This window comes from Chanodichthys erythropterus, chromosome 14, assembly GCF_024489055.1.
Source record: "Chanodichthys erythropterus isolate Z2021 chromosome 14, ASM2448905v1, whole genome shotgun sequence".
Taxonomy (NCBI): domain Eukaryota; kingdom Metazoa; phylum Chordata; class Actinopteri; order Cypriniformes; family Xenocyprididae; genus Chanodichthys; species Chanodichthys erythropterus.
The window spans coordinates 6,970,367-6,998,221 of record NC_090234.1 but is presented as its reverse complement, the minus strand read 5'-3'; the positions used below and the strand labels follow the sequence as shown (position 1 = coordinate 6,998,221).

At 36.9% G+C, this 27,855-nt stretch overlaps 2 protein-coding genes across 3 annotated transcripts; both read left to right on the top strand.

The window, feature by feature from the left end:
- The first annotated feature begins 7 nt into the window (after positions 1 to 7).
- hoxd3a (homeobox D3a) lies at positions 8 to 17,448 on the top strand. Its single transcript, XM_067409845.1, has 4 exons — positions 8 to 121; positions 13,426 to 13,488; positions 15,818 to 16,365; positions 16,559 to 17,448. The coding sequence occupies exons 3-4, from the start codon at positions 15,921 to 15,923 to the stop codon at positions 17,305 to 17,307; spliced, it is 1,194 nt and encodes a 397-aa protein (XP_067265946.1). The 5' UTR covers positions 8 to 121; positions 13,426 to 13,488; positions 15,818 to 15,920; the 3' UTR covers positions 17,308 to 17,448.
- Positions 16 to 6,741, top strand: hoxd4a (homeobox D4a). Of its 2 annotated transcripts, XM_067409848.1 has the most exons (3): positions 16 to 121; positions 3,742 to 4,848; positions 5,229 to 6,741. In XM_067409848.1, exons 2-3 carry the CDS (start codon positions 4,389 to 4,391, stop codon positions 5,528 to 5,530), a joined length of 762 nt encoding a protein of 253 aa, XP_067265949.1. In that variant the 5' UTR covers positions 16 to 121; positions 3,742 to 4,388; the 3' UTR covers positions 5,531 to 6,741. The 2 variants fall into 2 exon arrangements, with proteins under 2 accessions (XP_067265949.1, XP_067265947.1); XM_067409846.1 differs by lacking the exon at positions 16 to 121 and having other exon boundaries at positions 3,317 to 4,848.
- Positions 17,449 to 27,855: the final 10,407 nt, after the last annotated feature.

Sequence of the window (27,855 nt, the reverse complement as noted above, 5' to 3'; positions counted from 1 at the left end):
TCGCTCAGACGGTTTAGAAAAGATCCCAGTGTCGCTGCAGAGGAGAGCGGCTCCACGCGTGTTCTGATCATGGATATTCAAACTCGTCGATACGCTTTACGCGACGCGACTTCTTCCGGAGGTAAGCTTGTGTCGCTGAACTTGTGTTAATGTTGAATTGTGCCATGATGTTTGTTTACTGTTGTCTCATACACCAGTCAGCCTCCAAACCAGCACTGATCCGTTTCTGTGAACTCCTCTTGTGTTGTTGTGCAGTTTGGGTGGTTGGATAACTAAAGAGAGAAAAATAGGTTCTGATGATGAAGGTGACGTAAATGTTATGCAGTAGTCCGGGTTTGGTGCAGATATGGCGCCACGTTATGAAAGACTGCTTTTTAGGCCTTAGCTTCTTTACATTATTATTATTATTATTATTATTATTATTATTATTATTAGGCTATTATTATTATTATTATTATTATTTCAACAAGGTAAAATACACATTTTTTTATACGAAGGCATCAGTATTTTTTTAATGAATTGCTTTACTTTTTCATTATTTGTTAATAATGAGAAAGTAAATTAGCCTACTAATTAAATGTGATTTTCTTCCAAGTGTGAAATACGCATTTGCCTATATTGAGAGTTGTCTTTTATTTACAACATAATTATAAATATGACGAAACTAATTTAACGTGAATTTTTTTTTTGTTGTTGTTGTTGTTTTGTTTGTGTTTTTTTTGGCTTTGAAATTGCAAATTATTGTTACTTATTTGCGCCTGTTGTGTAGCTCATTTTGTCCTTTTTAGAGAGTTCAGTTAGTCGATACACGCGCTTTCGTGACTTATAAATGAACTCTATTAATAAGCAGGGTTTCTGGGTATTATTGACAAGCTCTCTAGCGCCCCCAAGCAAAGAAACTCTCATTTTAGCTCTAATTCATACTTTGCATTCATTTTCATCTCTGATACAATTGATTCGTCAGAAAAAAAAGGTCCTGTTCATCTAAGCCTGATTGAAATTGTCTGAATTCAGAGATGCGCGATTTTATGTGCATGTTATAGCCTAAAGGTAAATATAAAATACATAATTTCTTCACTGTTTTTCCAACTATAACATTTCAGTGAAATATCGATTTATTAAATCATTTTTTTAAATAAAATAAAACTTAAGTCTAATAGCCTTTATAAAATTTTAAATATGTATGTACATTCTTTTAAGAATAATCAAGGTATTTTGTATTAAAATGTTTGAAAAGGGTTATATTTTTCATTCGTTGATAGACAAACTGTGATTAATTCCCTTGTGAGTTGAAATTATTTTTTTAAAAATAATAAATCTTAAAAATGTAGGTTAATAAGAAAATGGCCGTCTCAATCCACACATCTGCATAAAAAAAATCTTTAACTAGGTTAACGTTGGGGGAAAATAATAGGTTAATAAAAACGGTTAATATCATGGAAACCCCATGTGCATGCATGTGAATTATACATATATATAAAATGGAGATATTTTAATTTAAAATCAGAGACAAACGGTGGCTCTCGATCTTTTGTTCATCAGTAACTCGGCTTTGACCCGCCTGAACGAGTCTCAAAGCAAGGTGAAACACGGGTCACGCTGTCTAACAGAAATAAATAACATACACATGTATTAAAACGCAAATTTTCTGATTATTCTTAGTAAATATAAATGCACACATAAATTAATTAAAATATTAAACCGCTAATATCATGCATGAATGGCCTGGAAAAAGTATAAAGTATTGACATCTCTTTTAAATCATTAGCTTTTTTTTGTTTGTTTGTTTTGCTCTAAAGTGCTTAAATCATCTGTTATATCATCAAGTTATAAAAGCATAATGTATTGCATCAAAATTAAGAGACATCAAATTAATTAAATCAAGCTACGTATCTGAATGCACATTCATATGACTTGTATGTTTTTTTTTTTTTTTTTTTTTTTTTAATCTGCTTGTTTTAGACAATGGAAATAACTTGAAGTTAACGTAACTGAAAGAAGTAACGATATAAAAAAAAAAAAGAAAAGATAATTATTACTATATAAATAAGGAATATAGATATTCCTTGATTCTTACATTTTTAATGTTTCCGAGGTTTATTGTATCTCGGCTCTGGTGACCGGGCGCGAGTGAGCACAGGAGTTGCTTATCAGAGGAGGTCATGTATTATCCATGAACTTTTCTCCTTTTTCCGCTACCGCTGTCGTCCTACCAAAAATAATGAAACTTTGTGATGTGTGTTGTAAATGATTCGGCTTGACCTCGCGACCTTTAGCCTTCCTTTATATGCTTCTTCACAGCACACAGTTTTAAGGCTACCTGATCAATTTGACTGCCATGACAGCATCTGGCACAGAAGCCCTCAATCCTGTACCTGGATGAATGTTTCAATTGCTTGTTGTGTTGTCAGAGATACAGAATGAAAGAATATGAGTTAGATTGGTTACCTTTACATTTATAAATGTGACCCTGGACCACAAAACCAGTCTTTTTTTTTTTTTTTTTTTTGATTGATTGATTTATAGATAATCGGAAAGCTTTCCACTGATGTATGGTTTGTTATAATAGGACAATATTTGGCGAGACAACTGAAATTTGAAAATCTGGAATCTGAGGGTGCAAAAAAATCTAAATATTGAGAAAATCATATTTTAAAGTTGTCCAAATGAAGTCCTTAGCAATGCATACCCACTCACAAAAATACATTTTTGATATATATATATATATATATATATATATATATATATATATATATATATATATATATATATATATATATATATATATGGTAGGAAATTTACAAAACATCTTCATGGAACATGATCTTTACTTAATATCCTAATGATTTTTGGCATTCAAAAAAAAAAAAAAAAAAAAAAATTGATCATTTCGACCCATACAATATATTGTTGGCTACTGTTACAAATATACCCGTGCGACTTATGACCAGGGGGTCCAGGGTCACAAATATGAGTATCCCATGCAGCTGTGGGCCTCTATCTGAAGATTTGTGTTCCCTGTTAAACGTTATAAGTATTGAAAACGCACTGAACCTTTTTTTTTTTAATCAAGGCAAACCTTACGGTAACCTTGGAAATTAATATATTTTATGAAACACTTTATGTTTTAGCTATAACGTTGCAATAACGTCTTCATTGTATGTAGATTTTTTTATTACTATCATTAATTTATTTTTGTTTGTTGAGCGAAACATGCCGTCGTCTATATATACCCTGTAGAACCGAATTTGTGTGAAAGAAATGACAGTCACAGATTCGATTCTAGGGGAGTATATGGTCGATGCAAGAACTTCGAATAAAACTTCTTTTTTTTTCTTTTTTTTTTCAGTGTTCGACCACTGAATGTTTTGCCATCTAATGCACGGGCAATATATGTACTTGCTTAAATGTGCGTTGGAAAATGGCGAAGAACCACAATGAAGAACATCAAATGATACGCATATAATTACAAAATATGTTTATGTGGGTGAACTGTCACGAAATGCTTTGATCAGTCGAGTCAACCTTGCCTCTAGTTAGTGCATGGTGATGCTGAAGGCACTTCTACCTGTGCTGACTGAAATAAGTCTCGTTTAACCTTTTATGTAGTGCTTAAATCATACTCAATGTGTGTCTATAAAATCACTCCTCTTATAAGAGAGCAGTATGCAATATTTTGCATGTATGTTAACAAACGTTGCCCATCCGTGTCCTATGTTTGCTCCCTGGTCTTACCTTCAGAACTGCCCAGCGGTTCTTCTCTTTTATGTGGTGTTTGATTATTGATTGGCACGGCGCATTGATGGCGAACCAGGGCGCCCTATACAGCGAGCTGAAAGGATGAGAAGCGCTGAAATGATGAGACTCCAGTAACTTCTGAGTGACCTCTACATGACAAAGACGGTCTCCATCAATTGTCTGCTGGCTTTATGTGCCTCTTTTTGTGCCTTGGACCGTTTTTTTTATCTTTTGTCTTGTTTTGTTTTTTACCACTCAAAATCCCTTGGTTGAGTTTGATTTAGGTTAGTTGAATATTAAATTACCAAATGGGCTTCATGCACATAAATGTGATGCAAATCCATGTTTTTATATGATATGATCAAATAGGGATCCTCCCATGTGGTAATGTGCGTGACCACATGGTCTGAATACACAAACAGATTTTTTTTTTCTGTCTTCTTCATACACATGCAGACCGGGTATTTAATCAATTCAAATTTATATTATATTTGTTACCATCCTAATTGAGAGATAAAGTGGAGTTTGTGAAATTCACTACTAGGTGTGCACAGCTTCTTCTCAGTTGATGAAGTCCCTCCACCTCGATTGGCCAAGCTGGTCACATGGTAGCCTAACTTTATTCAGTTGACAGCAAGTAGGAGGGCTTTATGGAGGGAGGAAAAAAAGACAACTCGAGAAAAATTAGTATTTCCTACCTTCAGAAATTAATGGCCATGAGTTCGTACATGGTGAACTCCAAGTATGTGGATCCAAAATTTCCTCCTTGTGAGGAATATTCTCAGAACAGCTATATACCTGAAGAGAGCCCAGGCTACTACAGTCCGTCGCAGGACACTGATTTCCAGCATCCCGGAATCTATTCACGGTCAAACTACTCTGAACAGCCCTTCAGTTGTAACACTGTCCAGGGCTCATCGGTGCAGCCGCGGGGTCATGTGCAGGAACAGACAAGCCCTTTCCCCGCACAGACAGAGCAGTGTCCTGCGGTCCAAATATCCGGACCGAGGACTTGTGGACAACAGCAAAACACAAAGAGCCAGAACGGGATACCAGCCAAGCAGCCTGCTGTAGTTTATCCATGGATGAAGAAAGTGCACGTTACCACGGGTAAGATTCAATCTCTTTGCTGCCTGCTTGTAGGCCGGTCCTGTTCTGCTGTTTTAGTCACAGTTAAAATCATTCAGTGAAATATTTATGGGCTCCTCTGAAGGGGCCGCCAATTACACCAGCCATAAATTTTTATTGCTTAGGAAATAGGCCGCTAGCTGTGTTGGCCACTATTGCAGGACCAAGAGTCCACTTGGCCCAAAGCTTTGAACTGAATAATTTATTAATTATAAACTTTGCCGAAAGTAAAATTAAACGAGTACAGAGTATTTGTTCGATCAAAGTAGTTATTTTTCGCAAAAGTTCATCAACATTAGGAAGCGAATAACTTGAATGCTTGGGTCCTCTTTTTAACACAAGTGTGTTTTTGTCTTTCTCAGTCAACCCGGACTACACAGGACCTGAACCCAAACGTTCTCGGACAGCCTACACAAGACAGCAAGTTCTCGAACTAGAAAAGGAGTTTCATTTTAACAGGTATCTAACAAGACGGCGTCGCATTGAGATCGCGCACACCCTCTGTCTCTCTGAGCGACAAATTAAAATCTGGTTTCAGAACAGAAGAATGAAATGGAAAAAGGACCACAAACTCCCCAACACGAAAGGAAGATCGGCGTCAGTCGGAAATCAGCATGCACAACACGCTCAGAAGGACAGCCAGACAGAGATCACAACTTTATAAGTGGATATCTCTCTCCCTCCCTCCAGATGTACAGATGAACTGTATGTAATAGACAATGCTTTATTTGACATTGCATGGTAGCAAATGTTGGGTACAAGTGCCAAAAACTGAGAACCAGAAGCACACACTACGACTAAATGCAGCGTGAAAACTGCTATGCGTTCAGAATATTTCAATTTCCAGTATTGTAACCCTTTGCAACTGAGGCAAAGAGGATATGAGGCATCGAATGATGGTTCACGTGCCACAACGAGGTACAGTAACACGTTAAGAAAGCTCACGCTATTTTACACAAACTTGCCAAATTTTTTGGAGAGCATGGTTCTTTTTAGTGACACTATTCACAATTTTAAAAATCTCTGTATTTTAACCTCCCCTTTACTCTTTTTAAAAACATTGTGGCAAGTTTACGGCAATTTATCTTAACTTAATCATTAAAGAGAATTTAAGCAAAGAAATGTCCAGCGTATAATAATTTACGTAATGTCTTAGGGTTTTTTTGTACTTAAGTCAAGTGGGTGCAAGTAATTAAAACTAAATAAAATTAGTTAATGATAAGAAAAAAAAAATCGTTGCTTGGAAAATTATTTATTTGTAGATTAAGAAGCTGAAGAAATTTCCTTCTGAACCTCGCTTACTGTGCGCCCCTCATTAAAGGTTTACTTTCTAAACGACTCTTTCAGTCAAGTAATTTTTACCTTGTTCGTGTAATTTCTAAGAATTTCGTTATTGGTGTTTTACAATTGTTTAATGAAGCTTTTAAACATGTCATATTTAATCCAGAGAAAAATGTTTCTTTTTGACACGAATATTCAATGCCTTACTTCACTATAAATCCCGCTCGACATCTTTGTAAACAACATAGCTACAATTAAAGAACAGTAGCCAGTATTATATCTGTCTTCCAGACATTACCTGAAATTCTTGAAAAGCAGCTTTTTATTTTGAATTTTAGACACGTTTAGCTATCAAGATGTTTGAACCTTCTATTTATTAATTGTTAAAAGCTTTATGTTCTATGTGAACGTACTTATCCGTTCCATAATTATCAAATTCCGTTTTAAGTTTTTAAGTTCTTATATATATATATGTATATATTTCTGTATATTGTGCATATTTTCTACAGGCATATTTTGCAGTAACTAAATAAATATTATGCAGAGAGGTTTCACCCAAACTGCGTCATATTGTTTTGAATCTAGAAACTCTTGAGATGAAAAAACACGTTTTATCAAGCACTTTCATACACGTTGTTATTTTTTAAGAAGGGATTGGTGTCGAAAGGGATTGGTGTCTGGAAATGGTTTTCCAACAGTGATTAAACTTAGACTCTCTGCAATCATTGTGGTGTCTTTGTCTCCTTAAACAAAAACACGAGACATACATGCATTGCGAAGGAGTCTTCACGCTGAAAACTTCACGTTGTGAGCATGAAAAGGTATTTTTACAGAAGTTCAACAAAAGCCTTGTGGGCAGGTTCATCCAGAGGACACAGTTTCTGTTGCATTAGACGCTTTTGAGCCGCGAGCGCTGACCTCTACACTCGTGACCTGATGGACCTTCAGCCGGTTCTCTCAGACGCTTTTTGCACTCAGATTCACCAAAAATGCGTGTGTGTGTTCTGTAGTAATATTTGATTGTCTTACAAGATAATTATTTTAGTCCTACACATTAAAAAACATGGTTATGCTGCACCTAACAATGTGGTATGTTACACTAATTGCGATCATGACACAACTACAAATCATAAATAAACCACCATATGTGTTTTTGCTTCATCAAGCAAAATATATCATGTCAAAGCTTTATTGATAAATCGGAAAATATCCATTCATGTAGGCATATAGGTTCTCTTTAGACAGAGTTAAGCAAGCAATACTATGGTTATTTATAAATAACAGCAGTGTTTTATCATTTAAATATTAAACAAACTTCTTAGTTTGAATTCGTTTTTGTTCCAAAAGCGTTGTCCATCAGCACTGAAAATGTGTGTGTTTGGTCTGTGCGTGCGTTTAGCTGCACTGTTGTATACCTACTTAAGTATATTTTGGGGCTAAATTGGTTATACTTTATTTTAAGGTGTCTTTGTTACACTGTAATTATACATTTAAGTACTGCGTATTATTAAGTAACTACTTAATAATAAGTAGTTACTTAATAATAACTGTTGGGTTAGGATTAGGGTTTGGTTTAGTTGCATGTAATTGTGCATCATTTATAGTTATTACTATAGTAACTACATGTCACATATGTAACAATGACACTATAAAATAAAGTGCAATCGATACATTTGTTCCTAGAAGTGAGCTAACCGGACAAAATCACCCAAAACCTCCTTTTGGGGATATCCTCATTTGAAACAATATAAAAGTAAAGTAAATGGAGTTTGAGGGTTATGATTAGGTTATAGTATAACTAAGTAGCAATGTAAAAATACAAGAAGTCTATGCAATGGTCCCATTTTGATAGTTTAGTGTATGTGTGTGTGTGTGTGTGTGTGTGGCCCTGGTAAACCCTACTTTATGGGGACCAAATGCCCATACAATGATAGTAATAGCAGTAATTTTTGACCTTTTAGGGACATTTTTTGGTCCCCATGAGGAAGAAAAAAAAAAAAGAAAAAAGCTTAAAAATAATACTAAATGATGTTTTTGAAAAATGCAGAAAGTTTTGTGTGATGGGTAGGTTTAGGGGTAGGGGTACGGGAGAGGAGATACAGTTTGTATAGTATAAAAAACATTATGTCTATGGAAAGGTCCCTTATAAAACATGTAAAAGTGTTTGTGTGGGGGGAGGGGGAGGTAGCGAGAGAGAGATAGAGAGAAAATATTTGTATAATATTTGTAATATTAGCCTAGTTAAAGTGTGTGTCATTTCATGTAATATTACCAATGCATTGGCAATGAAAAACACTTGAGTTAGAGAGAGAGAGAGAGAGAGAGAGAGAGAAGAGATTATAAGAACACCAACACACCTTCAGGACAAAATGTAAAGTTTATTTCAGCTTGAAAAGGCAAAACATAAACAAATATGCATCTGGGCTTTGTCAAACAATATATATGTATATATATATATATATATATATATATATATATATATATATATATATATATATATATATATATATATATATATATATATATATATATATCGTTTGTTAAAAAAGCCTTGTGAAAGCACGCAGGGGATCTCTCCATTGTCTTTGCTTTGCTTTCAGTAAGGCAAGGCACTCTGAGTATTGACCTGGATGTCTGAACAGAATAAATGGGAGCCATACGCGGTTCCATTTGCAATGACACTGCACCGACTACTGCCGCCGCTCTCACAATGCTCTCAAACGGCCATTTTTGATTTCCAGCTGTTCGTTGAAAATGTCTTCGCCCATCGAGACAACCCGTTAAGATAAATCAAACCGCGCTGTCGACATCCCAAGATAGAATTCGGTATATGGTTCCGTTCTGTATCTTTTTTGTTTGACCACGTGATTGTCTAAATAATTAATGCAGCACGTCCCCTAGAAACACGGCATCGTCATTAATCGCGAGGACTCTATCAGACTTGAAAACTGAAGAGATCCAAGAAAATAATATCCAAACGGTCCTGTATCTCACACCACTGCAACCTGCACATTCGTACAGCGTTTCAGCCAATGGAAGATCGGTAGGTAAACATTTAAGATTAATATTTGCAGTGAGACATCGAATAAACATATCTGTCAGAATTTTGATAAATGGTGTCCTTTGATTCAGTCTTCGCGGAGAGACTGAAACAACTTCAGGCTCATTGTGATTTTTTCTCTCTTTTCAATAGCTTCAGCATGAAGAGCTCCCAATATAAGCCTAAATAAAAACTGTTCAGTAACAACACTTTTACTTTTGAAGCATTAAATGCAGACTAGTAATGTAATGTTATATTGATGCATCTGTGTATAAAAAATGTCAAGTCCAGTGCGATAGTGTTTTCTGCTTAGCCGCCAGGGCTTTAACGAAGGCCTATTTGTGATTTATAATCCGTTCTTTCTCGATTTAGTGGCGACCATTTGTGGAGACGTATGAGTTTGGTTTGATAAAAAGGACACAAGCTTGAATTCATTGTAGAAGTCTATCTGGAAATCATCACATAGTTATTGACGTGAAGTATTGCTTGAATAAGTGGATTTTGGATCCCGACAAACATTAACAAAACAGCAAATAACTACAAAAAGCATCTATCAAAAAAAAAAAAAAAAAAAAAAATACATTTCATTGGTGTCAAAAACTCCCACAATACCCTCTCGATTTTGGTAATGGTGCATTGTGATCGTAGATCTATCCATAAAGTGTTTGGAGCTGTTGGAGAGGGATGACGGTGATCTGCATCGTTGTAAATCATGCTCAGTAATTCCTGAAAGGGTGAGAGGCTGTTGGGGGCCGGGCGTGGACTGTAAATCTTTCACTTTTATTAGCCCGTGAACATATGCTGCAAGGGGAGACGACTCGCATCCTCTCCTCAGGACAATCCTGCGCTCGGCCGCGTTCCCAATCGTTTCATCTCCATCTTTCCATCCAGCTTCATATCCATACAGCACAACCATAAAGCAAGCATTCGGACTGAGATTACAAATAGCATAAGCGTCTTATATTTAACCTCTTTAAAAAAGCACTCTTAGAATAACATTCTGTTATGTAAAAAAATACAAATAATAATTTGAATGTATTTCAGAAGCAATTACAAAACACAATAAAACAGAAATGCACAACTAGTAAAAATCTAGACATTGAAAGTACCCATTTTTACACTTCATACTCACATATGGATCAATGCACACACACTCTTGCTTTTTGAGAAGAACAATATAGAATTTGGGATGATTTTGATGAATCTCTCTGGCTGACGAGGTCATACATTGCTGTCATTGCCTAAACCATAATAGTCAAACAATATTTCAGTGGTTTCTTGCAGCCTGTAATAAACGGATTTCTTTTCAAAACGGCGAGCAAAAAGTAACAACTATATCTGATAATATTCATCTTAAATAAGACGACAAATTCATAATGTTGCTGCTTTCAAAGATGATCTGATCGGCTGGCCCATAACACTGCGTTAAATAAATAATAATAACAATAATAATAATAATAATAATAATAAAATAAATAAAAAAAATGTAGATATTTAATAAGACATGGTGGTATGAAGAAAAAAAATCAAATGATTTGCTGATTATCCAATGATTTGTCTTTCAAATAAAGGCAACGTAATGATAAAACTAATATATTTCTGTGCTTCATAAGCACGTTTTTGTTTTTATTATTATTCTTTCATTATGACTGGGTTTCAAGGCCATAATTAACAGCAATAGTTTTTGGCTTAAAGACACACTCCGATACAGTGGCTGAGATCTTGTGCAAAATCATAGTACAATGATGTGCGGCTGGAGGGAATGTTACTGCTCTTGCTTTTAAAATGTATTTGTGAGGTGAAGCTGGTTGGAGTAGCAGTCTCAATCAGGACAATCTGCGATCCGGATCACGTGAACAAATATGCTTGTATTTTAAGGCAGCGCCTTTATTTGTCATGATAAGGTTTCCGAAATATACTAATGTCGACTCGTTCGGTGATCCTGCCTCTGTAAAACGTTCATTTTTTTTCCAATGGGAAGTTGATTGCTAGTAATATTTCGTTTTGGAATAAGAAGACCTTCTTGGCTTTTTATTGGTAGCTGAGTGAGTGGCTCCCATTCTTTCGGGAATACTGTCTGCATTGGTATATGGAAATGCCTGGAAAAGCGCGAGATCAGTTTTAAGACAGTACTGTCTATAGACAAAGGGTGAAGGATATATCCGAGCAGCTGTACTGAGAGATATTGAGACTAAGAAGCACGGCTATATAATAAATTGACATCACAGGTAAGCAATTGCACGGCAAAACGTAACCTTTAAGCGTGGGTTTACATTAGGCCGGCGAAAAATATGATTTATTCCATTCAAAGCAGCTGATCTTTATTAATGTCATCGCCTACCAGCTAAGCAAGTACGATTTGAAGACATAGAGGTAAAACTGCGAGACTAGTTTACAGCTTTGCGTAACCTTGTCTATTTTTGAGGTTTTGCATGAAAGGTTAATTCAGTTTTAGAGTTAATATTTCATTTTATACATTCTGGTAGCTGAGTTAGCCATGCACAGAATAAAACATCTGTGTCATACATTGTGAGATCGTTAATCACTTTAATTTGTGTTATAGTCAATGCGATGTTAGACATGACAAATGTGGGTTAGGGTATTCTTTTAAACATCCATGTTTACATATATTTAAACCAGTCTCTCTGTTTTAGATTGTAATTCATACCAAATTAATGGGATTCAAACACTCTAACATTACACACATTTTGAATGGAAACCATATTTCGCATGCAATATAAGAACAAAAATTAATTTAAGATGCAAGAATGAATTAAGATGTAAAGTTGATTATTTTGCCACATTAAGTAAAAGCATGCTATGCAATGACAAACTAGATGTTGAAAACTGACCTAATATGGTGGCTTATAATATTAGCTTTGAAGACTATATGCTAATATAAACTATTCCCTTCAAGGATTACATTTTCTTTTTTGTTTTCAAATTTATTTTGGTCTCAGCCTGTTTTGCAACTGAGCGCTATTTAATGAATGGTATTACAAATATATAGCAGGTTTTCAGACAAGCGCCTTTGATTAGCCTATTTATAAATAGTTATTGTTTCATATGCATTTCACAAAACATTCAGTTCTTTTCTTGCAGTCTTCATGATTTTGCAGTATCTGACAAGTACGATGAGGCTCAATCCCAAACGTATTTGTTTTCGATTCTACTTGATTTGTGAGATGTTACGGGATTTTTGGCATTAATGTACACATTATTTCCGTTACAGAATTTACTAGGGCCTAAATTGATAGGCATTTAAAACACATTATACAAAAGAGATAGCATGCAAATTAGTAATAGATAATAAATAAATGTGTATATTTACAGACCGACCTCCAGAGTCCATTATTTTTACAGCCTATTGTTCTATTATGAGTACCAAACTTACCGTGGGAGTGCGTGGGCGAAAACACGCTCGCCTAATAAAGGCAGACCATGTTCGGCTGACTTGTTCGCTACATTTATCCCATTAAGACTTTGAACATGACACACAAGTTTAAAATACAGGCTACGTGCATTCTCTTGTTTTCATTACATTTGCCAACGTTGCGGTCCATCGCCAAATAACACTAATATTAATAGTATTATTAATCCCACAGGCTAGTTCAAAAGTGATGTCCTCGTCTCGTGTTTTCGAAAGGATTTTCAGAGTGAAACAGAACAGGTCGTCTGTCTGAGAGGATGAGGATTAAAATCTCGACTTCAGGCTCGCGCTTGGTTTTAAAATCACGGTGAAAAAGTTGTGTGGTGTGGATTGCATTGTGACTTGAGTCCCTTCCGTCCGTTGTTCATTAATCAGTGAGTTATTGGAGAGGAAGCCAAAGGTCAGCTAAAAGGCTTATGAGTGCTAAATATTTTGGCCAGCATCTCTTTGTGTAAAATCGCTTTGTCGGTTTTTTTTCTTTCTCTCTCTCTCTCTCTCTCTCTCATGCAGCTTTGACTGCTCTCAAAACCGGTCTAATCTTCTAGGTGCAAAATAAATTCGTTCATTAAAAAATGAGACTTCATGTAAAACATGTTATAAATTTGTGGTCTCATCGCTGATGGCCGTGAATTCACATCCAGAATGTAAAACCTAACGATAGCTGTCATTTTGCAAATGAAAACGTAAAAGTGTTGGCCACATAAGTACTCAGCGGTAACGCATAGAACCAATTAGAGCAGCCTTTACAAATTACACGGGAGCGGGAAGGAAAAAACTATCAACATTTTAAATAATTTTTATTCTTTAGGTCGCCGTATAAATGATGAAGATTGCTTGAGGAGAAAGAGAGGAGAGGAAACCACAGACTGCGGTAAGATATATCTTATAATTTTAAATTTGCACTGAAATTAAACAATAGTATTTATTACTCATAACCTGCTTTGTACTGTCTTGTGCATCTTATTTCAAAGCTTGCAAACATAGCCCATTAAAACTTATGGACCAGAAATCGGAATGACTGCTTTTTGTATAAATTAAAAATCGTGTGAAGCTTAGACAACAAATTAACAATTTAAGTTAACAATTATTCACTAGGATTTTCCAATGCAATTTCAAGTACATTACACAGGCTATTGAGTACATTAAACGAGACACTTAAGGCAAAGTATAAAATGCAAAAGCAATGTTATCTCAAACAAACACACAAGCAAGCAAGCAAAAACAAAACAAAACAAAAAAATATATTCCCATCCGCACTTTCTTCTTAATTTAGAGTATCCTTTACTCAAATCCAAGACTATCCGTGCAATTGATCAAAAGTGTGTTCCATTACAAGTAGTTAAAGAACTGCAGTAGCTGGATTTATACTGGCGGGCTGAAGGCTCTGGCTTTAGCGGGACATTCTTGCCCCCAGCCATCCTCCTACGCTTAGAGTTTTACCCCTCTGACGGTACCAAGTCTTGAGGAGTGCTTTTCTTCTCGCCCCTCTGTGAGGCATTTACGGCTGTGGCATGGCCAGTCATAAATTTTGTCGGGCTCTACAATGACAGGTGCATTGATATGTATCGTGCGGAGCTTCAGGCCGTCTAATAACTACTGTATTGTGCAAGAGCTAAAGTCACTTGTGTGAAAACCTATCTTTAGAATAAGACTAAAAAAGAAATAAAGAAATAAAGAAAGAACGTCTGTTTGGTGTGGTGTATTGCACATTGGGCTCTCAGTTTGTGGAAGGATTTTGCTACCAACATTTGCTACGAACCTAATCTTGTTCGCATTCTTGGGTGATTCACCTAATCTAAAACCGAAGCTACCATGTCATGTTGTTACAGATTAAGCAGCAATTTAAATTTCGTGGGAGTCCCGGTATTTCAGAGAGTTCCAAAACTTCGGAATATAATAATATATCAGTTACGATAAAAGGACAAATATAGACTAGACTTGTTTCTTTATTTTGCGTTCTTATAATCTATATCTCGGATTATGATGTAATTTCTTTATAAATATTGTATTTTCGTATAATGTTCACAAAGAAGGGCAAGAAACAGCGTGCATGGAGCCCTGCCACCAGTTATATCAAGCTTATCACACATCAATCAATGAACTTTATTAATGTGAACTGATCAAAGCATTACCCGGAATCTCTAAGTAGTTTCCAAATAGGTAGAATTCAAGGACAAACAACGGCTCATCTAATTTCCCCCCCGTTGTGTTACGAGGAGATATTTCTTTAAAATATACGGATAGATTTAATATATAGAATGCTTTATGTTGTATTGCTTGAACAACATTTGAAATCCCAAAATGTTTAGTAGTGAGCAACGAGTCGGAAAAGAAAGGGATATTGTTTGAAGAGAAATGCTGATTCTCCTTCTGCTGCCGTATCGTTTCACTCAATGGGGCACTTTTAGCATAAGTTAAACTTTAACCGTCTTGTGTCATTCTTTCCTAAAGTTCTGAAAGTGAAAAGATGAAGGGGTTTGGCTTGTCAAGAGAAGAGAGACAGAGAGAGAGAGGGAGGGAGGGAGGGAGGCCTTATGTGAAATATGGCTGATCACAACATGAGATCTATTTCTGTTTAGATATGGTGAATGGTGTTTTTTTTTGTTTTTTTTTTTTTTTTTTTTTTTTTAATTCTGAATCATTAAAAAAAACAACAGTGCAAAACTATGTGCAATTAGACCCCTTTTCCAACCTGATTTGCAAAGAGGCAGAAGGCCATATGTTCTTTAGAGCAATAAGTTTTGACTAAAGGCATGTCCATAAGGTGACAATAAGAAATTAATGTTAAGTGGAATAGTCCAGCTAAGGAAGCAATATTGAATGAATGGGGCATTCCTTCTATGTTGCTTCCTTAGCTGGACTATTCCACCATCTTTAGCAAGAAATGCATTAAGAAGGGAAAAAAAATATTTATGAAATCCACAAAGTTAGAAGGAATAGGGAATATAACTTGACATATGACACCAGAAATGGCAGAGTTGGGAGAAATGTATTTTAATCTCATATTTAAAAAGTGAAAACACTATGGGCTGTTTTAATTTGCAGTGGGGTCTGGTTAGCCTTCATGATGTTTAGACTTTAAAGAGAAGGTATAATGCAAACATGGAGGTTTTCAAGTGCCACAGTGGAATCTCACATATATGATTGTTTCAAGTTTAATCACAAAATCTTTGCTAAAACTGATTCATTTCCTTTCTCAGCAGGTCAAAGGACGGAAAATCTGTGGGAAGCTCCAATCACGTGATTGGCAAGTCCATGCAACTGGACAGGAGTTCACAGGCTCTCTTAGTTTGAACCTTCACAATGCAGAAAGCCACTTATTATGACAACGCTGGACTTTTCGGAGGATATTCGTACCCTAAATCTGACTCCTATACATATGGTGCTACGCACCAGGGCTTCTCATCCTCCAGCATAGAGAATGACTATCAAAATCCTATCTGCCCCATTCAAACCACATCAGTCCGGCCACCAGCACATAAAAACGGAGACATCAATGGAAGTTGTATGCGACCAAGTGCCAGCCAGGGCAACAGCCAACCAGAGAGTATCAGCGAGCAGCAGCAGCAGGCTGCTCCTTTAGCAGCCAGCTCACCCAGCCCTAACACCAACTCTACACAAAAAAAGAAATCTCCCAGCACCACTGGCTCCAGCACTGCCACCCCAGTCATCACCAAGCAAATTTTCCCATGGATGAAGGAGACCCGCCAAAACGCAAAGCAGAAAAGCACCAACTGCCCAGCTGCAGGTGTGTGTGGCATGAGAAAATGGTTTTATCTGTACCCAGTATAAGATGAATAACTACACTTGCAGACAGCTACTATCATTATGACCTAGTTCTTTTTGTTTACAATAGGCTGTCTCTCTCTTTGGCCTTTAAGTGATGTAATAGGCTGTGTAACACAATTAATCCATTGCACATTTCTGCTCTCTGTGTTCAGGAGAAACCTGCGATGACAAGAGTCCACCTGGCCCTGCCTCGAAGCGAGTGCGCACTGCCTACACCAGCGCCCAACTAGTTGAACTGGAGAAGGAGTTTCATTTTAATCGCTACCTGTGCCGTCCCAGAAGAGTGGAGATGGCTAATCTGCTCAATCTCACCGAGCGCCAAATAAAGATCTGGTTTCAAAACAGGCGGATGAAGTACAAAAAAGATCAGAAATCTAAAGGCATAATGCACTCTCCCTTAGGACACTCTCCGGACAGAAGCCCGCCGTTAAGTGGCTCGAATCACATTGGATATTCTGGTCAGCTTCCGAACGTAAACAGCCTGAACTACGACGCGCCATCTCCTCCGTCATTCGCCAAACCGCAACAGAATATGTACGGCTTGGCAGCCTACACGGCGCCATTGGGAGGCTGCATACCGCAACAGAAAAGGTACCCGGGAACAGAGTACGACCACCACAGCATGCAGGGGAACGGCAGCTTTGCTAATGCTAATTTACAAAGTAGCCCTGTGTACGTCGGCGGAAACTTCGTTGACTCAATGCCAGCTTCGGGCCCCATGTTCAACCTCGGTCATCTTCCCCATCCCTCATCCGCTAGTGTGGACTACAGCTGTGCCGCTCAGATTCCGGGTAACCACCACCATGGACCGTGTGACCCCCACCCCACATACACAGACCTCAGCTCTCACCACGCGTCTCAGGGAAGGCTGCCGGATGCGCCCAAACTCACGCATCTGTAAGGATCCCATCCGTGTGCTTAAGCGCAAATGTCGCTTTTTTATTACCTCACTAGTTAAACTAATTTATAAAACTACACTCCGAGAGAAACATACCGTATTATCCTGTATTATTATTATTATTGATATTACTATTACTGCTATGATTGTAATTATTTTTAATAATAGCTGTGGTCCATTTCTCTTGGCTGTTGAAGTCACGCGGTTGTTTGTTGTCAGATGTTTGGTTCTTGGAAGAACCGAATTGGCAAAATGAGGGCAATTTCCATAACGTATTACTTGAAGGTAAGTTCTGTAGATTTGACAGTGTAGGCATCCATCTTTATAGAAATGGGATTTGTAGAGGAAAAGAACCATTGCGTCTTTGTTAAGTCGTCTGTTCTTCTCACGGGTTCTTCCTATTTTCTCTTTTATTTATATTTATTATTTTCCTCCAAGATTGTATGACGAACATTTATATTGACTGAGTATTATATTTATTATTTATCGTTTTATTGCACATTATTTATCTTCTCATGTATAATATTTATATAACAGTTGTAGAATTTATTTTAGCAGAAGCCGTTGAACTGGTGCAAACAAGGTGATAATGTGGGACTGGTGTATTTCTTTCTTCATTCAGTAATAAAATATTGTGAAATGAAGAATTAACAAGAATCTCGAAATTGTAATTATTACATTTGGGAATTTGGCAATCTTTAATTAGCTTGCCACGGTTACCATGTTGCTTAAAAAACACCAGCACATACCGACACATCCTCACGTTCATTATAAATGTTATTTTGTAAGTTGCACTGTCCATGCATAAAATGATGAAATGGTAACGATATGGAAATGTTATATTTTATTGTGTTAAACATTTTGTAAATAAAGTGCTTAAGCTAAACAAATGAAATTGCAAATGCTACATCAATTTATTTTCATTTTCATATTTAGAATTTAGGATCAATTGAAATTAAAATCTTCATATTGTTTGTGGATATGAATAGATTTCCAACTTGGATGTCGCCCAAATCACAAGGCTGAGGCGCCATTTTGGAAACATAAGGATAGTAAACAAAGGAGGCACCTTCGCTCTCACCCCCATCCAGATGCGCGTGAATGTGCGCGCACCCGTGTCACTGCTGTTCACAATACACAATACCTTACCAGGCATTGCAATTTCAAATTTGGTAATATTAAGAGAATTGCATCAGCATATAATTTGAAACAGATCAGCTATTTTTTTTATTTATTATTAATTTTTGGTAGCCTACATTTCACACTGGACAGGCTACTTACTAAATACCTAAATATAAATATGATGCCTTCCTTTGCTAAACTGGTGCAGATCTAAATATAAATACAGGCATTTTTCTTGAGCACTATTGTTATATACAAATTTTCAAGATTAAATTATTACTAATCATTCTGATATTCGAAATTCTGATACAGAGCAAGTGTTTTGTCTTATAAACAGTTTGATATAACATTAACCTGCACCATTACGCAAACATTAATACATATAGGTCTATTTATTTTAAAAATGCACCTTATAATGTGGTAATGAATAGCCTAAAGCGTCACTGCCTTTGTAAGCACTGGCAAGCCGTCTCTAACAGAATAGGCTCTTTCCTGGCTTCCCCCTAGCGAGGCATTTCAAAGCTCATTAATCAAAAACTCGTCGCTTTCAGTCTCGCTACTGATTCCAGCTCCTTATGAACAAAGCTTTTTGCTTTCTCAACTGTGGAAACACATTTCAAACTGCAAGAGGCCAAACTTTGTCCTGGGAGAGACTGTGACAACACACTCTGGCTGCAATCATGGCATGGATGAGAGAGAACTCGAAGCGCGGCAAAGGCTCAAACACTGAGGGTAAGGACATATTTTTTCTCCACAATATCGGTTCTAAATAAAATATCGGTCTATTTAATCGCGACTAGACCTATTAAACAAAAGCCCCAAAATAAATAAATAAATACAAATAAAATGGCCCGGGAACGAAAAATGCATCCTAAACACAGATTCAAAGTTTTCCAATGGTACACAGAAGGAAAATGTGTTGAAATGGAAAATAAACGTATCTTATTACCAAATGTGACATTAGATTATTCGTTTCTCGTGGCTTTGCAGTTTTGTTCATCATAATGGAAGCAATTTTCTTCCACTTTTAGAATGAATTGTTGGTTGCGCAATAAGTGAAATTATTCCTCTTGACATCAGCAAGTCATTTCTTTGATGATCATCATTTTATCCGTGTTTTTAAAGCTTTTATATGTATTTTTAACATTTGCATTTACATATTCATATAAAATTTAATTTATGTTCTGACACACACACACACAAAAAGAAATACAAGTTATAATATAAATGTGAGCCCTTACACATTACCTCTTCTGCATTACCGCATAATGATTCATAATAACATGTACAATCTGAGAAATATAAATAAAAATAAATAGATAATACATGGCAAAAATATTATATGCAGTTTGAGATTAGGACAAGATATTTTTCCGCTCATTTGGACCACATCAACTGGAAGTCAGCCTGTTTTGATGCAGCGAATGATAATGTTCTAAGATCATCAATAAATATTTTTAAAAAAAATAAAAGAGCTCCAGATGCTTCTTATTTTAGGTAATCGTTTTTCATAACACAATGACATACAAACCCACAAACAGGCCTATAGATTTGACTAGCAGGCAAGGTAGTTCATTGTGTATCGAGGTCTAAAGCACCATCATCATTGGCTGTTTTATATGTGAAAATTAGGATTTAATCCCTCGTTTGTCTCGTGGATTCAGAAAATCACGCTTTGCATTAATTTCCTCTAGGATTTCACATGCAAACCTGTGTCTGTTCTGATAGCAAGCTGAACCGCTCGATGGCTCGTATTATTTGTTATGGGCTTTGAAAGAAGCAACCAACTCACTGATACGATGTCTATTTCTAAACAAATGTGACCAATTAGGCTTTATTTCACTGCTGTATCGGTTTAAAATAAAGGCGCTCGATAACACGTTACAGAAAAATAGTGCAAGTCGTAGTTCGAGTGCTGCAGTTGTCATGGGTATTTGGTAGCTTGAGGTCATCAATCACTGATTGTGCACAATTTTCCTCGACAGCAGTTCCGAGTCTTCCGAGGGGAGAAGCCAGATGCGCTGCGTCTATCTTCAGCTCAAAAGGGACAAAAACCGCAGAAGCAAGCAGTCAATTCATCACACGCTATAATGATGAGAGAAGCATTTAGATTCTGTATTATTCTTACTTTTTATGAATCTCCAACAAAGCACATAATATTGAAATGCAAGCCAAAAACAAAATATCAAACATTAGATGAATTTAGATTATCTATTAGCTTTCAATGTGGTGGTAATAATAACAATAAAGTAATTCATGCGTTTTAGTTGAATAATGCCTTTCTGTTAATGGCCTGTGAATTTGGCTCCTGAAAATTCAAAATAATTTAAGTCTGTGAGCAAAGCAAATCATTTCTTGCAAAGATGTTTGGGAGTGGGACTAGGGGGTATATAAAGCCATAATTTAAATCACATCCAGTTATTCTTACTGAGATATAGCCTAACGATATAGACTGAGCACTACTCGAGTCCCCAGGCCAGCCGACACATGGGTCGCTCTCGATTGGTCAGAGGAAAGGGTGGCTCCTCCCCTCGTTGTTGTAGGCAATATTTACATGTTGAGCCAGAAAGTACAGTAAGTAATGAAGACAAGCGACGCGAGCTATCATTCACCGTTTAAAGTGGCGCTTTAAGAGACATAATGACCTCGTTCTTCAACTGTTACCCAGGTGGGAACTTTATGACTTTCACGGCCAAGTACTGTCAGGATCAGAGGAAGACTGCGCCCCCGTCTTACCCCGGAGGCACCCGGGAGAGACTGGCGAGAAGCATTCTGGATCATTGTGTCAACACCCGATTAACCTCGGACATGCTTCAAGGTTCTTTTCAAGTGCATTATGATAAAAATGCTAGTGAGTTGGCTCACATGGGTCCCGAACTAGGTTTAAATGTAGTTTACGCATGCTGCACGAAGATCGAGGACTTAACTCAAAGAGCATCGCTACAATAACTCTGGAGAAATATGTAGGCGATCAAACAACGCTTAAGTGTGGCAGTTCCCAAAGTTTGGGTTGCGAGCAGTCTTGGAGATCTTGAACAAACTGGAGACTCGCTTAACACGTTCAATTGGAAGAAATATCCTAAAGCTACGTTTTGTTGGGATGACGTTTTCCGTTTTAAAATGTGGTAACTATAACCAACCTATACACATTAAATAATGTTTTATTACAGACTTGTCTATACTTGTTTGCAGGTTACAGACATGCAATCTGATCGAGCAACACTGCTGCCCGCACTAATTTCACCAAACAGCTCACTAAACTGGAGAAGAAGTTTCGATTCAAGAAGTACCTGCACGGCAAATCAAGAACTGAAATATCTCGCACTGACTCAGGTGAAGATCTGTTTCCAGAACAGGTGCATGAAGAAGAAGAAGAACAAGAAGAGAAAAGGAAGGCCTCATCTGCTCTGCTCTCGCTGTCAAGATAAAAATGCCTAGAACTGAATCAAATCTCACTCATGATGTAGATTTTATTGTCTGAATGCCATTATTGATTTGCACTAATATTTGTTTTAAATATTAAGCAATGTGATAATGAAACTATGCATTTTTAAAATGTTATTTATTTTATTTGATGGAGCTTTAATTTTGAATGGATTAATGTTTACATTGAGGCAAGAGCTTATAAAGCAGATCACAACAGTCCACTTCCCTTACTGATATGTATTTGATGTCTGATTAGATCATTTTGACCTCAGGAGAGTTTGCCTCAAGTTATTCAACTTTTATAAAAGTTAATCACTGCATGCTAAGTTATCAACTAATGATAAAAATGGTGTTATTGGAAAGAATAATTTGAACACTTGAACCAGGTGGAGAATATAAGCATCTCTGTGTGTCAGTTCAGAGTGCCCAATCAACTGTTTAGTCTTCAGACTGGTGATGTGAATTCTGTCAGCGCGCATGTATTCAGGACTGCAACACTTTTGTAATCAAGATATCAGATGGAGAGAATAAAATATTAATGGCGTATTAACAAATGGCAAGGCTGATCTTCTTTCAAATAAAAAAAAGTTGAGAAGATAAAATTGTATGTTGGTGTCAAGTAAAACTTTCTGTAACACTTTATTTTTTTATTATTATAATTTTTTAACTAGTTGCTCATTAGCATGCGTATTACTAGAATATTGGCTGTTTATTAGTATTTATTAAACACATATTAAAGGGTTAGTTCACCCAAAAATGAAAATTATGTCATTAATTACTCACCCTCATGTGGTTCCACATCTATAAGACATTCATTCATCTTCAGAACACAAATTAAGATATTTTTTTATAAAATCGGATGGCTTAGTGAGTTCTGCATTGCCAGGAAGATAATTAACACTTTCAATGCCCAGAAAGCTACTAAAGACATATTTAAATCAGTTCATGTGACTACAGTGGTTCAATGTTATGAAGCGATGAGAATACTTTTTGTTCGCCAAAAAAAAAGTTTGATACACGCTCCGAATCACTAATTAAAAACAAAAGATTCGTAAAGCTTCGAAGCTTCATGAAGCAGTGTTTTGAAATCACCCATCACTAGATATTGTTGAATAAATTTGTTATTTCCGTTTTTTGGCGCACAAAAATTATTCTCGTCGCTTCATAACATTAAGGTTGAACCACTGTGGTCACATGAACTGTTTTAAATACGTCTTTAGTATCTTTCTGGGCATCTGAAAGTGTAAATTATCTTGCTGGCAATGCAGGCCTCACTGAGCCATCAGATTTTGTCAAAAATATCTTAATTTGTGTTCTGAAGATGAATGAAGGTCTTATGGGTGTGGAACAGGTGAGTAATTACTGACAGAATTTTCATTTTTGGGTGAACTAATGCTTTAATGTCTTTTTCTGCATGACTTTATTCTACATTCTTAATCCTCAATACATAACTTCGTTATGTCATAAGTGTTTTGAAATTTCAATGGTTCACCACTGGTGGGCATGACTTTGGTAGTTTGATACGCGCTCCGAACCACTGATTCGAATCAAAAAATCCATAAAAGCTTTGCAGCTTCACGTAGTGAACTAACCCTTTAATGCCTTATTCTGCATGACCTTATTCTACATTCTTAATCCTACCCAATACCTAAACTTAACAACTGGCTTACTAAGTATTAATAAGTGTTAAATTAGGAGTTTACTGAGGGAAAAGCTGTAGTTAATAGTAAATATGTGTTCCCTATACTGAAGTGTTATCAAACATTCATTAGAAATAACTCAAGAACTGTCTTTACTGTGCACCAAGTCCTTCTTTATCCCCACTGTGCCCTGAGTTAGATCTTGTCAGCCAAACCAGGTACAGTACAGGCCGTATCAATGATTAAATAGCAAAGCTTGAGTCATGTAATAGTTGGTTCTTTTACAAGGAAAAGGTATTTTTGGCCTGCTCTCCCTAAAACTCGTCACATAAGGTCAACCATGTCTGCTGGATTTGCTGTAAAATTGCTGAAGCAGCAATTTTGTGATGTTTAGTTGTAGAGCAATGCCCTTTCACCAGTTTCTCTTTTTAGTGTGAGAAAAAGACCACGTGGAAATGAGTGAAAAGCTTAATGTTAGCAGGTCTCCATACATCATCACATTACATTATGGCCTCCATTTGGGGCGCAGCATCATGCTACAGTTGTCACAAGCCTGAAAATAATGAAGACTAATAGTTACTAGCTATGAGTTTGCGCATACACAGCCATATAATAAGTATCCATTATATAATAGTGTTCATAATACTGTCTTATGCCAATTGCAACACAACATAAAGAATTGACAAAAATGAAAATGTCTTTTGTGGACACACACACACACATTTATGGCATGTATGTTTTTCCACATGTGCGAGATTTTCAGCATAGCGTATATTTCACTGACCAGCAGTTGATAATTTTGATTTATTTTTATCATTAGGATATTTAACCCAGCCAGCGTCTTTCTCTCTCTCTCTCTGTCTTTCTGAGGCTGGTCCTTCCTTTCTCCTCCAGCAACCTGACAGACAAACTGATCACACAGGAAAGATGCCATAAATTACAGAAGCACTATACCACTCCACATAAAAACACCACCCCCACCCCCACCCTCAATCCATATGGATGTCATCCTTTATGGCATTCTCAGTGGGAAATTATGAAGGAATAAAACACATCTTCATTTGTCTTTTATTTGGCTCTGCGATGAGAGATTCAGACACTCCGATTCCACAGAACATCATCATATTAGCCCTCAGACGTGCAGAGAAATGGATTGTTCTGGAAAATGAACCTGGCTTCGCTATAAATTACACCTCTGGATTCTGAGCTATGTGTTATTTTGTTTAAAACAGAAGCTGATTGAATTAATGCTCTAATTTATGTGGAGTTACAAGTGCACCTATTACAGTAACAGGGTTTGGAATTTAATCTGTCTGCTTGATAAAGAATGAATCTCTCTACTTTTCATTTGTAATCCCAGACACGTTATTTCTGTAAAATGGCCTCCCACTATTAAATATGAAAAATGGCTGGCGGACAGCTTTGTTCATGGGTTTGGGCTTTAAACGTCACAGTCTTTCTCTTTAAAAAGGACGTTTAAAAATGGGTAATTAAACATCTTATCCAGAGCAGGAGACACCTACGAGATCCATTCTGAGTGCTTACCTGAGCACGGAAAAGATCTCTATCATCCTCACTTCCACAGGTAACTACAGAACGCACATCCTGTTCTTCTATCCGTGCACAGCTCCGCTCCACTGCATTACATTAGCCACTTTTATGATCTGTTTCAGAGCAAGAGAGCTGATCAGGTTGCATATTAGTAGACAGATACAAGCTGCAAAAGCCCATAACAAGCCCTCCAGTCACGGATTCCTTATGAAAATGAAACCTGAGATTATTTCTGTGATTGTTAGACCTGACAGTTGTGGATACACTTCATGTGTCTGGTTTGGAAATGTGTTCATATGTTATATTATGTTACATGTATATTTGAAAAGGGCAGGCAAACAGAAGTATCAGATTTCTGAAATGGAAAGCAAAGACTATTTGTAAAGTTGATCCACTGTAAACACAATCTCACAATTGTAGATCCTAACTATTTTATGTTTTGGCGAATTGGTGGTTAATTGGTGGAAAAAGTGCATTTTCACAATCTCATTTGTACGTTTTCTCATCTGTGTACGCCCAAGTGTTGGTTATGTTTAGGGGTGGACATTCATGCTTCCCAACAATAAAGTATGTTTTTGTACCATTCACGTTGTACGAATTCATACAAAATCGAAAACCTCAAAGAACTGCTTTCTACCTGAATTTATTGTATAAAATCTGTTTCGTTAGTATATAAATAAATGTGTTTAGGTTGATTCAGTGATTAAATAAATACAATAAATATATACATTTTGGCTTGAATAAAACCAGTTAATTTATATTTTTTAAGTTACCATTTTTTCATTGTGTGTTGAGGTTTGAGAATTAATTTTGCACACTATTATATAAATACATTTAAAGTATTTCTGGAAGTATACAGCACTAATTTACATTAAGACCTCCATGTTTCTCTTGAGCCCTTTCCATTGAGCTCTTGTTCAGTCCTCTGGGTTGAGCAAGAGGAGCTCGTCTTTGGGTGTGAGCTGGATGGGTAATTAGTGGTGGGCAGACTGGGTCCATTATGGTTCATGTTATGATCACACAAAATGGCTGATGAAAGCCCATGTCATTTGCAGAGGATCTCAGGAGTGTTCTGAGATTGCCTTCATTAGGAAATCTGATTCTCAGTGGACAAACATATATATATGTATATACAAAGACTCACGGGGTACATCTCTCTCTCTCTCTCTCTCTCTCTCTCAGACACACACACACACACACAGAGAGAGAGAGAGAGAACTTGACGATAATGGAACATTAAGGGGATATGTCATAATACTGAAAAACAGGGTGTTTATCTTCATGGAAAAGAGAGAGATCATTGTGTTTGTGCAGACTGCAGCGCCAATGACCATACGTCACCATACAAATTCGCTGATGCATAATGTATGCACAAGGAGGGTGAACAGGTTATTATCTGTTAGTGGCAAGAACATAGTAATGCACTTAATCAATATCATGTTCTCTCACAGGGACAACCTCGCTTACACATGACAAGAAATGACATGGAGATATATTGAACCACAAGTCTGAAATCACTGCCCATTTCTTACACAATCTAGGGCAAAAACTCTAAGTGACATTGTAGTGATAAATTCACAGAGCTTTGGTACGTTGTATTTTAATCATAGTGCAACCACACACACACACATGCACTTTGTGAGGTTAAATTATTCTACACTCTAGCAGTATCCATTTGATTTCATTTGTAGCATGTCTTGTGGGCAGCAGGGGTGAGAGACCCTTGGCAGTACTGGGAGTGGAGCAGCGCACATATCTAGTGTGTGGAGACACAGAATTGACAATGCATTTATCTTTGAATAATGTAAATGTCTGGAGAATGCAGTGGCTGAGGGGGACAGAGCGAGCACGGGACACTGGGGGTGGGGGGTGAGCAGGGCCTGGGCTGTCAGGCTTCTTCCAGCCACCCCTCCCTCCACCCCATCCCTCCTTCCTGTTCCTGCTACCGTTCCACTCGTTCGGCTGAGGCCCGCGGCAGCTCCTCACAGCTCATTTGCGGCAGAAACCAACAGGGAGTTTGCAGTAAAAAATGCCGCCAAGCTCAGCGTTCATGTTTCTTTCATTTTCTTGCAGCACTTTCCCATCTACACACTTGCTATTCTCTTTGAAATTCCATATTCCCATACCTAAAAAGGTGAACTGTGATTTCTACATGACTAGTGTTACCAAACTGATGGTGATTTCACTTAGTGATTTCACCAAGTACAACATGTTCATGGATCAACATCTTTTTTGATCCTGGAACAACATGGGATTTGATGGACAATTTTATGTCAAGTTTAGGCTTACAACAAGGGTTAAGGGTTTCTACATCAGTGTTATTCACCTATTGTTTCCCTCTGATTTAGGGATTTAGTTATGGGTATGGTTAGGGGTAGGTTAGGGGTAGGTATAGGGTTAGTATCAGGGCTTAAATTGAATGCCCGCCAACTCGCATGCTGGTGGATTTCAGCAGTGGCGTGTAACGCAATCACTCTTACTAGCCAATGTGGTGGGTTCTATTTTATACATTTTAATGTCAAAATTACGGTCTTGGCGAGTATTCATGTAAACACAGTCAGTTAGGTTTGAAGAGAACGTAAACAGTTGAGAAAGAAAACACATGTAGCAGTAATGGATCTGTGCGTCAGGTTTTAAAGGATTAGTTCACTTTCAAATTAAAATTTTCTGATAATTTACTCATCCCCATGTCATCCAAGATGTTCATGTCTTTCTTTCTTCAGTCGAAAAGAAATTAAAGTTTTTGATGAAAACATTCCAGGATTTTTCTCTATATAGTGGACTTCAAAGGACTCCAAACGGTTGAACTTAC